The 15,124-nt window shown below is 36.1% G+C and overlaps 1 protein-coding gene across 1 annotated transcript; it reads left to right on the top strand.

Moving 5' to 3' along the window:
- The first annotated feature begins 238 nt into the window (after positions 1–238).
- Positions 239–8,267, top strand: prlh2r (prolactin releasing hormone 2 receptor). The gene is made up of 3 exons (XM_058398680.1): positions 239–1,205; positions 1,370–1,429; positions 6,793–8,267. The coding sequence occupies exon 3, from the start codon at positions 6,811–6,813 to the stop codon at positions 7,930–7,932; it is 1,122 nt and encodes a 373-aa protein (XP_058254663.1). The 5' UTR covers positions 239–1,205; positions 1,370–1,429; positions 6,793–6,810; the 3' UTR covers positions 7,933–8,267.
- Positions 8,268–15,124: the final 6,857 nt, after the last annotated feature.

Raw genomic sequence — 15,124 nt, 5'->3', positions numbered from 1 at the left:
CGAATACTGCATGAAAGGACACACGAGACATGACTAGATAAATGCATAGGAAGTTTTGTTTGTTTGTTTGTTTGTTTTTTTAAATAGGAAAGTAAAAATTGTTGGCCATGTAAAACTCGCTGATATTACTGACGACATTTGCATATATTAGCACGGCTGTGTTTCAGTATAACAGTACAGCGATCTTGCTCGTGTGATATTTGCGTGCCAGTGTGATATTGCTTCTCAGAGGGAGAGAGAGAGAGAGAATATTGAGCAACTTGACATTTCAGATACAATATAACCAAATATAATTTTCTTTTTTGCTCCATTAACAGTAATTCCCAATCTAACGAAAGCTGGATAGTGATGCATGTTGCCATGTCAACGCACAGACAGAATGACAGCCCAAAATAAGTATTTACGGTAACGAACTATTGCTAGAAATAGACACCGTGAGGCGTACACAGACATGCGAAGTGACAAAAGCAGTGAAGTATCCCAGTGATGTTATACTAAATACCAGTCAAATTCCACTAAATAACAAATCAAGCTATCTGTTCCATAATTGTTTCATGCGAATGGAAATTTCTGATAGAAAAATTAACTTAGAGAAACCAAATTTGAGTGAGTGCATATATGAAGTTTGACGGTAACCAACATGCGCTTATTTATATAGACGTAGGAAAAGTTTGCACGCGCACTTTCTTAGGGATTGCCGTACTTAACATAAATAGAATGGCATGCTTAGTTAATATACATTTCTTCACCGAACATTTTAGTAATGTAAGTAAATTTACAGTACAATGAAATATTTGGTAATGGAAAGAGCCTTGTTGCTCTTTAATCTGAAATCAGTTTACTGTTTGATGGAGAAAAAAACGGGGGGCTCATAATTAATAAACAAAATAAATAGGAATTATTTTTTTCAAATGATCTTTCAAAACGTAGGAGTTTTACACATGCAAGTAATTATAGCTACTGTGAATGTGTAATTATGAAATATCAGGAATTTACACCAATGTTTACGACATCTGGCCATAATATATAATATAAATAAAGGTGGTATAAATAACGGTGGAGGCTAGACCTCTCTCGCATTTCCAGCGCAGTGACGTGGAGAATAGAGAAGGTGTGTGTGTGTGTGAGTGAGTGAGTGCGCGCGCGCGCACGCTGGCCATCCTCCAGTCTGCCGAGGAGCAAGGAGAAGACGAGAGCAGCCTAAGGTGAACGACAGCTGACTGAAAATCTTCAAAAACAACCAATTTTCTCCTGTAGAGCTTAGACCGCCCTTTTATTTATTTTTAAAATTGAAATATTAAAAACTAATATATATATATATATATATATATATATATATAAATAAATATTTATTTATTTATTTTTTCAGTGAACTTATTTGGGGATCATCCACTCTCTACTTGAGATGTGATCAACTCGACAAAGGAAGGTAACTGTTGTTTTCCCCTTATTACATAATCATGTAAACTGCAGATGTAATACTTCAAATTAACTCAAGTATAAAAAAGGTAATAAATATCTCTGCTGAAATGTGATGTATAGCATATATTGTATGGGATGTTGTGTAATGCACAATGTTTTCAAGCTGAAATTGAAACAAGGTTACAGGTGATGCCTTCACTCTGAAATCTCAGGTCAATTATCTATCTATCTATCTATCTATCTATCTATCTATCTATCTATCTATCTATCTATCTATCTATCTATCTATCTATCTATCTATATGACTGAATTTTGATTGTGCAAAATATTCAGCTGAAAAATATTTGCTTTCTAACACTATTCCTTGTTATATTTTTCAGTGTGCTTATTTGAACATGCTTTAATAATGTTTAATTAGTTCTAGAAATATTAATTGTTATTAATGGCTTATCAAAGTGACGCATTAACAAGGATCTGTGATTTTTATTTATTTTTTTATTTTTTTCCAGCAGTCAAAATCACAGTACACCTATATTAGTTATTTTTGCAGGATTGGGGTAGTATCGTGTTTTTATAGTATTTATAGTGCAGTAAATGCAAACCGTAATAATTTAAAATCTGTCACAATTTAGATATATCTAATGTTTTCTGTCGATGGAAACATCAGGAACAAATAGGTTTATGGCTCTAAAAATAGCCACATTATTACTGTACACATTTAAATAGTGAGATAAATATTTGAATTGTTGATTCCTGGTCATAAATCTGTATAAGTGTGTGGTATTTATTATACAGTTAGGTTTTTTATTATTATTTAAGTTGTAAATATTTTGGGAAGCCTTGCTCTATCACAATATAGAAGTGTATTTTTTTTCTTCTTTAGGTTGTAGACAGATGTTCAGTATACAGGCACAGAATGCTACACAGTGTAGGTGTGACTGCAACAAATGGACCCTATAACACTAATTATAGGCTTTGAAAAACTCTTGATTATGCATCAATCCAATTTCATAAATGTCAAGTACCTCCTTTTTTATTAAGATGTTTTTCAAAGCCTAGGCTCATGATTTGTTTCTATTAACTCTCTAGTTGTTCTCAGATAGGATGAATAATTTATGGGAGTGTTTGTCTTTATCATATTGGTGCTTTAGTTGGATTTTCCTGATACTTGGAATGTTTATGCTAAGCTTGCTAAACACACACACACACACACACACACAAACTCACACACACATACACACAAAGCAAAAAACACAAACACACAAAAAAACTGATGAATTTATGATTGTTTTGGTCTATTAAAATTTTACGCATATATGACACACAACTAAAAGACTTAAGACTTACCGTGTGACCCTGTTTACACTTAGTATTAACAGCCATCTTGGGTGAAAAGATCACAAATAGACAGCACTACGTAATGGTGCTTTTAGGGTCAAGTGTGTCTTGGGGCTACATTGTGATCTGATCTACTTAATTCACTTTCGGAGATGACCATGTAACATTTGTCGTGCCTGCTATTGTGTCCAAATGTGTCTATAACAAGCAAGGTAAAGGGTTTTAATAAAAAAATAACTTCTCACACATTGTTACTTAATGGCATCCCAGTAACAACAAGAATATTATGGTATTACATTGCCAAGTAATTTGAAGGATACTTGAACACCTACCTTCAATACTTGGCACCCTTCTGAATTTTTTTAATAACCTACAATGTGACTGATGACAATTCCATCTTGACTACAGTCTATTTATCCTATTTGTCCTTACAAATAAGTCCCTAAAACACAAGTATAAATAAATAAGCATAAATAACTTAAAAACTCAAAAAAGAAAATTCTAGAATTATATATAACAAGCCCCTCTTTACGATGGCTGTTCAAGGACAATCTGTATGCCATGAATACATGGTGAAAAATATTTTTTTTTGACTTGGATAAGTTAAAACAAAGAAAGACTAAAGCATTAGAATCATTAGTGAAAGCTAGAGTCTGTGACACACAGTGAAGCCTTTAAGGTTTTCAGAAATCAGCATTCACTGGCAATTAAAAAAAGGTCTTGGTTATTTGACTGATAGCACTGGCTATAATTGTAGGTTTTAGAAGCTTATGAAAAGAAGGGACTGCAGAAATGTAATTTCGTTCAGCTAATAATAAAAGCTTGATATCCAGTGTGTTTAATCACTATTTAATCCCAGCTAATCTACACTATCACTTTATTAGGAACACATACACGCCTGCTCATTTATGCAGTTTTCCAATCAGCCAATCGTGTGGCAGCAACACAAATCATGTAGATACTGATCAACAGCTTCAGGTCATACATCAGAAGGAATGAAAGGTATTATTTCTGTCACTTTAACAGTGGCGTAGTTAAAACAAAAACATCCAGTGTGAAGAGGTGAAGAGCCTGCTGAACACCTTGTTGATTAGAGAGATCAGAGGAGAATAATCAGACGGTCGGCTGAGCTACAACAGCAGATTATATCAGATTCTACTCCTGTCAGCCAAGAACAACCATTCGAGGCTATCATGGGCACAGATTCACTAAAACTAGACAGTAGACTGGAAAAAGACCAGGTGATATTTTTTTCTCTTATTCAACTGTCCAGTTTTGGTGAGTCTGCTCATGCCCCTGCCTTAGATTCCTCAATGACAAGAGTGTACCCTGATCTGGTTTTCTGCTCTTGCATTCCATCCTCCTCAAGGTTTTATGTCTTGTGCATGCTTTTCTGCTCATAACAGTTGTAAAAAGTGATTACACTGAGTTACTATATCCTTCCTGTCAGCTCTGACCATTCTGGCCAGTTTTCTCTGATCAACAAGGCATTTCCAACCACAGAACTTTCATTCCCTCAATATTTGTAGCTAATATTTATTTTTCGCAGCATTCTGTGTGAATGCTAGAGACTGTCATGCGTGAAAATTCCAGGAGATCAGCAATTGAATTTGTTAATGATATTATCTGTTCCCTGCTGCTTCTTCTCAGGGCCTCAATCAATCAGCTTATAATCGGTTTTATAGCAATCTCACAGCACAGACTCTGTCTAAAACTGTGGATCAAATAAAGTCAGGATTCAGAAAGTTTACTATTGCTGTCCCACAGGGGTCAATATTGGGTCTGAATTTATGTACACTGTATCTTAACAGCCTTGCATATAATATACTGTATATATGCAGTTCCATTTGTATGCTGATGACATGATGTGCTAGACTATTTTAAACCTCTAAGCTGATTTTGACATTATGCAAAATGACTTGATAATTTATTTAAAAATAAATATAAAGCCTACACTGTTACAAACTGTGTGTATAAAGGTTTGCAAAATTGAAGCTACTGAAGTGAGATCTGTGAGCTTGCAAGAAACTAGAAAGAATTAATTAAGAATTCATAAACTACATGACATTAAATCGCATTTTGTTTTAATACTACTTCAAATTTTGTTTAAGATTGTGGTAATATTATTTATGACCTGGACATTGCTTCAATATTGCAACCTTTAGGTTCAATATTTCATAGTCCTCCATGACTAGTCTTCGCTAGCCATACGCAGGGAATTAAACTCCCTTTAATTTTGTATATAAAGCTTTACAGGGAAAACAGCCAAATTACTTGTTCATATTAGTGAATTACAGAAATATTGAATGTGGTATACATTCAAGACTGGAATATCCTCCATGAAAAACAAACCTAGGATTTATTATATTATATTTTAGCCCTTGTCAGTGAAATAAAATACAGAACACATTAAAATGAGTCTGGTGCAAATTTACCCTGGTTAGGTTACTCGTTTTCATAAAGACGAATGCTCCTATTTCATTCATCTTCAGTATTCATGGCCTGCAGCATTGGGCGCAAGGTGGGAATATAACCTGAACAAGACACCAGTCCATCCCAAGGCACCATGCACATATTTACATTAACTTATTCACACTTAGGTGTAATTTGGATTAGCCCATTCATTTAGCAGCATGTCTTTGGAAGGTGGGAGACATGATGCAGGAAGAACATTCAGAAACAGATAGTTAAGGACAGAACTAGGGACCAGATCTAATCTGAATGGGTTCTTCACATGGCATTCGTTCACTTTAATCAGCGTAGGTTTTCCTTATGCTTGAGATATTTTCTTATATTTAAGATTAACTTGTGTGTTCAAATGTCTTACACGTGCTATATATAATCATACTTGATTCTGTTCTATATAATTCCTCTGTTTAATCTTTTAAATCATTTATGCTTCGGGACTTTACATGATAACCTGCTGGGGCCTTCTGAAAATAGTCTCAGTAGGAATTTCTTGCTTCTCACTAAACTCAGTAAAGTGAATGAATGAATTGCAAAGGATTTTATATTCATTGCATTTGCTCACAGCACTAATATACTGACAAAATTGATAGAAATGTTGATTACGTAAATGTAAGCAAATGTAGAACCTAACTACCTCGGCCAAAAACACAACAATAACAACAAAAGACTGCCTTGCCACAAAACCCAATTACAAGTGGTCGCTGGAGACACGTTCAATACACATGAAATGCCAGGTGTAAACAGATTTCTGTCTCAAATGTTTATTTGTGATCTAATCACCAGAGGTAAATGTTAATAAAAGGTGAGAACATGTCTCTTGGGCTTGAACATTTCTGCTTAAATACTAACCACAACTTTCACAAAAACCTTCAAAGGAGTTAAAAAAATAAAACAGAAAATCAGTGATTCTGAGCTTCTGTGAGCCAAGCTGAATGAAGTTGGTTGGTTGCTATAACACAGTATGAGCTGATCATTGATTTTGTAATTTTTTATAATAATTTGACCAAACAATGAAGCGAACACAGCTCACTGGAACTTAGCTCTGGCTCATCTGAAGAACAGGATTGTTCTCTCTAAATGTACAGCTATTATATGAACAAAGAAATGTTGAATTGACTCAGATGTAAACTTTTGAAGCATTTCAGCCACAAAGTGTGCTTAGTTGGTGCATTATTCCCAAAACGTTCAGGGTTTTTAATTTAGGCAAAAATTGATTTTTTATTTTTTTTTAAAGAAGCCTACAATTACAGAAAATTGATCAGAGTCTGTAGTTCTTTTAGTGTTTAGGGTTTCATTATAGCATTATAATTTCCCCTATCAGATTAAGGATTATTAAACTTCAAGACTCACACATGCAGCTTTTTCAGTGGTTCGAGGGGTATATAACTTACGTATATAACAAATGCATCTTCATCCAAGGTAATTCACAGGTAACTAAAAGAAACTCTTCTCAAAATACAAACATAACAGTAGTTCTCTCCATTTCAGCATTAATCAAGTGTCTTGTAGGATATGTAATCTTTATGTGCTGCCATACAATACTTATACACTTATTTATAACAGGTGAAAGCTGTGGTGAACATGGACTCCCTCCTGAATGGAACCTGGGAGAACACCACTTTAAACGCATCTCCTCCATCTCGCACTTCTTTCAACGGACTGAACCTTCTGATGGAGCTAAAGATGCTTTTTGTCCCTCTCTATGCCATGCTAGTTCTAGTAGCCTGCTGTGGAAACCTTTTCCTCCTTTTCCTCATCGGACTGAACAAGAAGCTTCACAGCACAACAAACTTCCTGATTGGAAACTTGGCCCTGGCTGACTTGGTGATGTGTATTTTCTGCGTGCCCTTGACTGTATTTTATGCCTTCGATGAGCGTGGCTGGGTTTTTGGGCACTTCATGTGCCGTTTTGTAACGCTTATGCAGACCGCGACCGTCTTTGCGGCAGTTCTGTCTCTGACGGCCATAGCCGTGGACCGCTACATTGTGGTTGCTTATCCCATTCGTCGACGTATAGGGTGGCATTTTTGCACTGGCCTGGTGCTAAGCATATGGCTCTGTGCCCTGGTAATGTCCATCCCTGCTACTCTACACACTGTGTATTTGGATCTGAGCGCTGCAGGTCATCACATGGCCGTGTGTGAGGAGTTCTGGCAAGAGCAAGAGCTTGGTCGACTCATCTACTCCTGCTTCTTTCTGCTCCTGTCCTATTTTGTCCCTCTTGCAGCTGTGTCTATATCCTACTGTGCCATTTCGTGCCACCTCCAGCACCGTGCAACACAAGGACTTATAGCTGCCATTCCCTCCAATCAGGAGAAATGGGGCCGCAAGAGGCGCAAGACCTTCCGTCTGCTGTTAATATCAGTGTTGTGTTTTGCATTCTCCTGGCTCCCCTTGCAGGTGGTCAACCTCATCCGTGACCTGGACACTGACTTTGTTATTTTGAGCAAGAGTCACATCAACGTGATCCAGATCTCATGCCATTTGTTAGCCATGAGCTCTGCATGCTTTAACCCTTTTATCTATGCTTCTCTGCATGACAAGTTTTTGTCTTATTTGTGTCGCAACATGTTCCAGAGGCGCAGACAATCTCAGGCCCAAAGCAGCTCTACCACCTCCAGTCGCTTACCACGCCAACACACCAGCTCCACCGTGGCTGGTATTCCTATGGCTGCAAGCAAGACAATACAAGATGAAATTTAGTCAGTGACGTTAGTATCAGCCATCAGCATTATGCCTTCTTAGAATGGTACTGCACTACCATGTGTAAAGTTACTACCATGATTATGTAAAAGTGTACTGCATAAGGCACTGTAGGATGGTGTGTATATGTTGTATATATGTATGCTGTGCAATTCCCGCTGAACAAATTCTAAAAAATAGTAATAGTAAGCTTAGCTGTCGTGCGTATGTTATTAACACTATTAACAAGTAATGCTGTGAATGTTTAATAACACATGGGTGTACTTTTTTGTGTTTCATGTCTTTCATTTTCTTGGCCATTTTGGACTGTTATAAAGCAAACTGTAAAGTGTGTACAGGTGGTTGTAATATGGAATCATGGAATAGTGCATGTATTATGAATAAATTGCATTGAGTTTGTTAATTTCATAAGTGTGTATATGTGTATACATCTTTACAGAAAACTGTGAAAAATAAACACAAACATTTAGTATAGAACCCAGTTTCACATAGTATGGAATGAAGTGTGGTTACATGAAATGCGACGCCATTCTAAGAATATTGCCAAAGGAGTTGCAACAACTACAAATGAGCCAATCCTTGGAGGTGGAAAATACATCTGTCAGCGGTAGACAAACAATATCCAATCTGTCAGCAGTAAACAGACCACAAATAATCACGAGGAGAATTGTAAATACCTAAGAGCAACATTGTTTGACAGCAAGAAAAGGCAAATACAAAAGGGCAGTGAACACTACTGTATTATATTCTGTGCCTGGAATCAATGATCATTGAACAAGTTAACGTAAAGAATATATTTCAAAATATATGTTCAGTGGAAACCCAAACAAGCATGAGAAAAAGCAGACAGTAACCAGAGCTCAATTTCTAACCCTGGACATGTTAGGCACCATCATTACAGACTGCACCAGGTTGGAGGAAACCTGTGAGCTCAGAGGGAACCTACAGAGACAGAAATAGTAACCCATGCTCAGGATCAAACAAATAAAATACAATGTTCAGTATTTGAAGTATATTGCACATATACAATACACTTACAATACATTTAAAATGTATTTCTAATATTTTGGACACTAAAAACACTTTTTTTTCTTATGGAAGCTGTACAGAACCACATAAAATGTTAGAGTAAAAAAAAAAAAAGGGTTACACAGCCTGCTCCTTGAAAGTGTGAATACAAAATTGTAGACATGATTCATCTTTTTTTAAGACATCAAGACAGGTAAGAGGATGAGTAATGTTACAATTAGTCATGATTCTGTTCATGAAAGCCACAATAATATCTTCAAACAAGGCGCTCTCAATGGGTGCCAAATGACATGAAATCTGTCACCTTCACGATTTTTCAAATGTGCATGGTGCTTTGATTTACAAGGTCTATTTAGAAGTAAAAAATTATACTTCACTGAAATATATCCAAACTGAAATCCTGGTGAGCTGATGCTGGGAACATGAAAACAAACTGCAGATTGTACAGTCCGCTCTGAAAGTATTGGAACAATATGTCTGATTGATTGATTGACTGATTGATTGATTTACACTGAAGATGTTTTGCTTTGAGAACAAAAGATGAATACGAGACATTACATCAAGATTTCAGCCCCCATTTCCTGATATTTATGTCTAGATGCGTTAAAAATATTAGAACATGACGGCTTTAGTTTGAACCCATTCAAGATTTCAAGTGATGAAAAATATTAGAACATGTGACTGCAAAGTATTTCTTATTGGCAGGTGAGTCCTGTCAGATTGTTTGTTGGAATGTCCTGAAAAATAAAGAAACCACTGGTGTACTAACAACCACAGACTGAACAAGTTAGCCAAGAAAAACAATAGTAGTTGATGACAGAAACATTGTGAGAGCTGTGAACAAAAACCCCAAAACAACAGACAGTGACATCACTAACAGCCTCCACAGGACAAGGGTGAAGGCATCACAAAACACTGTTAAGAGCAGATATATTCAGGCCATAACACAAGGATGCAAACCATTCATCAGCAGGTAGAATCTGAAGGCCAGAAAAACAAAGAAATACAGAGATGAGCCAGAAAAGTTCTGGAACCAAGATTGACCTCTGGCAAAGTGAAGGAAAGTGTGGAGAGAAGAGAAAGGATCTGTTCATTATCCAAAACATACAAGCTCATCTGTGAAACATGTTGGAGAGATTACAGTGACGTTACCAATTTACAAGGAGATGCATCCAATCTATTTGGAAGAAACTTCATTATGCAGCTGGACAATGACCCAAAACACAGTGCCAACACAACAAAGAAAGTGGAATGTTTAAGATTGGTCAATCACCAGACCTTAACCCAACTGAGCAGCATTTCATTTACTGAAGAGAATGCTACCAAAGGCGCCATGATCTGTTGTTTAATACATTTAGATGTAAAACTCAGGAAATGAAAGCTGAAATTATGATCTATCATCTCTTAAACAACATTTGATCTTAGGCTTAAATGTCTTTAGTGTGTAGCAACAGAGCAAAAGAATTGGCCTTGTCGTGCTGCTCTTTGTTACAAATACATTTCTCAGGGAATTGGTAACAAAATTGCTTGGCTCTGAAACATAATTTCATATACAGATGAGAAGAAGATTATTCTGAACAAGAGGAAAGGAATGAACTCACTTGTAGTGATTGATGATGTACTATTGACAGTAGCAGAAGGATGATTTCTAGAGTATACAGAAGCATTTGGAACATAGAGACCCAACCACATGCCTCAGATCTTACTGGACAGTACTTTATCTTCCAGTGCAATAATGATCTGAAGCACAATGCTAGAACAACTCTGGGTAAGTAAGTAATATTAATACTTAATTAATTAAATTATTTAATTAAAAATTAAAGTAATATTATTGACTTGCTGAGTCAATAACTCTGTTCGGACATTGCTGTTATATTCCATTTACTGACAAGACCATGACAAGGCCATGGTTTAAAAGCCTTAAAATATGAAAGAAGTACAAACTTTATGCATTACAGCCAGAGTTTAATTACTTTTGACCCTCTAGAATAGAGAAAGTATGTTTTAAGGATGTTGTGTGGTAACAAAAACTGGAAGTTACTTTGACTTAATAATTAAAATAATGCAGTCAGTAAGTGAACTCATTAGATGATCATGAAACGCAGTGATTTATTTCTATTACAGTGTTCTTGATCATAGACATTATAGGTTTTGCTTTACGTTTTTAAGGCTTCAGCACTGCACATTTCCATTTCTTTACTGTACATGAAAGTAATACACACCAGGTTTTATTTATTTATTTATTTATTTCATGTTCTCCCAGAGCTTTCAAGGCAGTATTTGATAGGAAATGCATTAAACCTCTAAAGTTCTGAGTCCCCAGGCATGGTCTAAGAGCCCTCTCATCTTATTACCACAGTCCTTGAAGAACAGAACCTAGAACAAACAATTTAGGCAATAGATGGAGCCAATTAGTGTAGTCTTTGCTTTGTGTAGCTAAAATGGAAATATTAGCTTTATAAGTAAATGGTCAATGTTTTTGACATTGGACTAACTAATTCTGAGTATTTTTCCGTGAGGGAATCCTCAGACTGTTCCTTCCTGAACATGAATCAGCTATCACTCTCAAACTAGAACAAAACAAAACAAAATAACACATACACAGTTGAAGTTTACATACATTACATTCAAATGTTTACATATAACCCACCAATACACAACAATATCTGAATTTACATAAATACTTGAATGATCTTCGATGACGTTCTTATATTGCGATATATGACAGTTGTTCCCAAGCCCCTTGTTTGTCCCGAGCAATTAAACCACCCACTGCTCCTTTCATCCATCTTTTCACACTTAGGGCAGCTGAGGGACTCGTACACAACTATTATAAAAGGTGTAAACATTCCCTGGTACTCAAGAAAGCAACATGATACATTAAGAGTCAGGGGAGCATAAACTTTTGATCTAGATGATTGGTGTAAATTATTATTTTGTCTTCTGGGAAACATGTATATATCTTACATAGCTCCTGAAGGGTAATGACCCCCTCACACACACACACACACACACACACACACCTTACCTGATCATCCAGGTAACACTGCATAGTATAGGAATCAAGCATACAGTATGTAAACTGGGTTGAACTGGTTTGTGCAAATTCAGTTATAATTGTTTCTTGTGGAAATTCAATTCTTTTCAGGGCAAAATTAAATAAAACATTGTTTTTAATTTTAATCATTAACATTTAGCAGATTCTGCCAAGTATAAGTAAACATATGACTTCAACTGTATTATATGCTAGTAAATACGTATCAGAATAGGAAACTATTTCAAAGTAATATTCAGTATAACTGAAGAAATAACAAGCTCTTAATCCTTAAAGGTACAGTGACAATGTTGGCTATTGATTCTGGAAAATGATGTCTATTTACACCCATTGTGAACTGACTGGGTTTAAATACAACACAAATACATTTAGTCTGAAATATACCGAAAAAATTCTGTTTCATTCCAAAATGAGAAACGTGAACTGATTGACATTTGATGACTATTAGTATAGAGTAAAAGCTTTCCTGAGTGGTAGGTGAATGTTTATTTTGAACCCAATTATTATCTAACTTTGAAAGCTCTGCAGAATGTGGAAGCAAAGGGGAAAGAAAATACTAATTTCTTAGTAATTAGAAGGAAATGAAGGAGGCCGTCTTGGCTTTTGCAATTTCTGCCTGTGCTAGGATAAAAGGATGAAAAGTAAATTGAGATCTGAAAGTAGAGCTTTGAGCTTAGACAGACACTAGCCAGCTAAAGGGCATTTATTATAGCCCAGAATAAGTGCTGTCTTTCTTTCCACCCCATCTTCCTGTGTGCAGAGCCACTTCAGAACACACATGGAGTTCGTGCTTCACATGTTAATACCTCTCCTCTCGCAAAAACCTTACATGGCATACAATTTTCTTGGCAATATATAGGGAGGACTGGGCCAAGGACTGGAACAGTTGATAGTCAAGTATTTTCTTTAAATTAAGTTTTGGACTATATATTTCTCAGATATGAACATAAATATTCCACAAACCATAATGTATTATTTAAATATTAATTGTCATTAGAGATGTAACACTTTAACAAGTATGTTTAGGACATTGCTTGTTTTGTTCCTTGCTTTTGTTTAAATGACCAGTACAGTATGACTTGATTAGCCTCATATTTGTCCGAAAAAAAGTTCCAGCTATTGTGATTTTCAAAGTAAACACTGTGCTAGTATATTAGAGGCTCAGAAATCCCAGTAAGCAAGGTAAATCTTGTTAATCTGGTGCAAAGCACACATTATACATCAATTTTCTACTCATTAGTTACAATTAAAAACAAATAACTGTCTGCTACTTACACAGATATGTATATTGTGTAGGTTCATAAATGCTGTGTGTAAACAGAAATACTACCTTTAGATGTTACAAATTTTCAGTATATACAAATGTTAAGTGTAAATGTAGGATTGAAATGAAGAATTTACAAACCATTCATGTCTCTCTGATTGTCTCTGACGTTTTGAATTGATAGACGTGGTAACGGTTAAGAAATTTACTGCATGTTCACATTTATGTTAAATTTACCAAAACAATCTGTAATTACAGACTGTGTGTTTCTTCTAAAATAAAGTGCAATCTTAAGGGAAATGAAAAAACAAGTGGTGGAATGATTTTTTCACATAGTGAGTACTACAATAATGGTGGTAAAAAAAAAGAAGAAGTAATTTTTATTAATTTGGACTGCCTGAAAGGGGAAATGACTCTCACTTTATTAAACATTCATGCACTTATCCATTCAGTCAATCAGGAGGCAGCAGCTCAGTGCTAAGTATGATGCAGATAAAAGTAAAGAGCTTCAGTTAATGTTCACATCAAACATAAGAATGGGAAAATCTCTGTGACTTCACAGTGTGACTTCACAACAATCACTACTAGAGACTATTGTATATGGAAATCCCAGGATATTATGGTTCAGAATTAAGGTTCTGTGACTATGGGGAAGACCACCATAGCACTTTCCTTTAGAGGAGTTTGTGAGCAGTGACTTTACCTTGTGACTGTGATGTTAACGTATGAAAACCTATAAAACCTACTCACAAAACCATACATTTACATTTATAATGTCATCCTTCTGCTATTCTTGTCAGCCCAAGTGATCATGGTGTCCTGATGGTCCTCCTGAAGAGAACCAAAGTTACATTCACAATTACGTTCACAAATTTCACAAACAGATCTTCCATACTATCTATTCAGTTCATTCTTCGTTCTAGTTCTGCTGTATTCACCAGAGGATTGATGCATTCATCCAATGAGCAGTTTAAGATGCAGCATTCCCACTTTTCCCACTGGAATTGACACCACCAGCATCCCAGCCAAGCAAAGAAAGTTTGCAGTTATGGCCACTCAGATTTTCATGATTCAGATCTAATTAACTGGGCTCTGTCTTCTGTGAAGAAGGCTCTCATTGCAAGCAAGTCATGTCTTGCCAATGAAATTAACAGTATGCAAAGATGATGTGAAAGTGGAGGAGCATACTGTTAATTTCATTAGCATGAGACATGACTTGCTTGCCACGAGTCTTCTTCACAGAAGACAGATTCTGTGTTATACTGCATTTGGTATGTGGACACATATATGCTGGTCTTTGGTCACAGAACAATCATTTTTGTGCACCATGTGCATTATATCTGGTATCATATGGAATGACAATAGTTTTACCAACATAAAACTTTTTAGATCTTGAATGGCTTAAAAGACCTGACTTGTGTATTATTGTATTGCCTAAAGTCCTTAAAGCCCATTTACACACCATTATCAGGCATGTTTTGATGAAGTCAAAGGAGAAACTGCATGCCTACTGGTTTTACTCTCCAGTACTACCTTCTCATTTTCAGCATTTGTTGATATGGGAGTAGCTGGATGCTCTATAGACTCCAATACTGCTCATCAGCTCAAGGTTTCATGCAGCCTTTGAGAACTGCATCTGTGTTCTGTCTTCAAGCCCTGGGTGGTACTGGTCAGCGAGGGAGACATCACTCACCAAATAAGGACCCTCTACATAGATAAAAGGACAATGCATAGTGAAGTGGCCTTCCTCCTCATCACGGGAACTTCCATCATCCTATTGTACTAGAGTTGCCATGGTGACAAACTCACAGTCCAAGAATCTCCTGGTCTGGACAAGAAATCAC

Source organism: Hemibagrus wyckioides, linkage group LG09 (assembly GCF_019097595.1).
Source record: "Hemibagrus wyckioides isolate EC202008001 linkage group LG09, SWU_Hwy_1.0, whole genome shotgun sequence".
Classification (NCBI taxonomy): Eukaryota; Metazoa; Chordata; class Actinopteri; order Siluriformes; family Bagridae; genus Hemibagrus; species Hemibagrus wyckioides.
The sequence above is the reverse complement of the archived record's forward strand: the minus strand, read 5'-3'. Positions and strand labels throughout refer to the sequence as shown.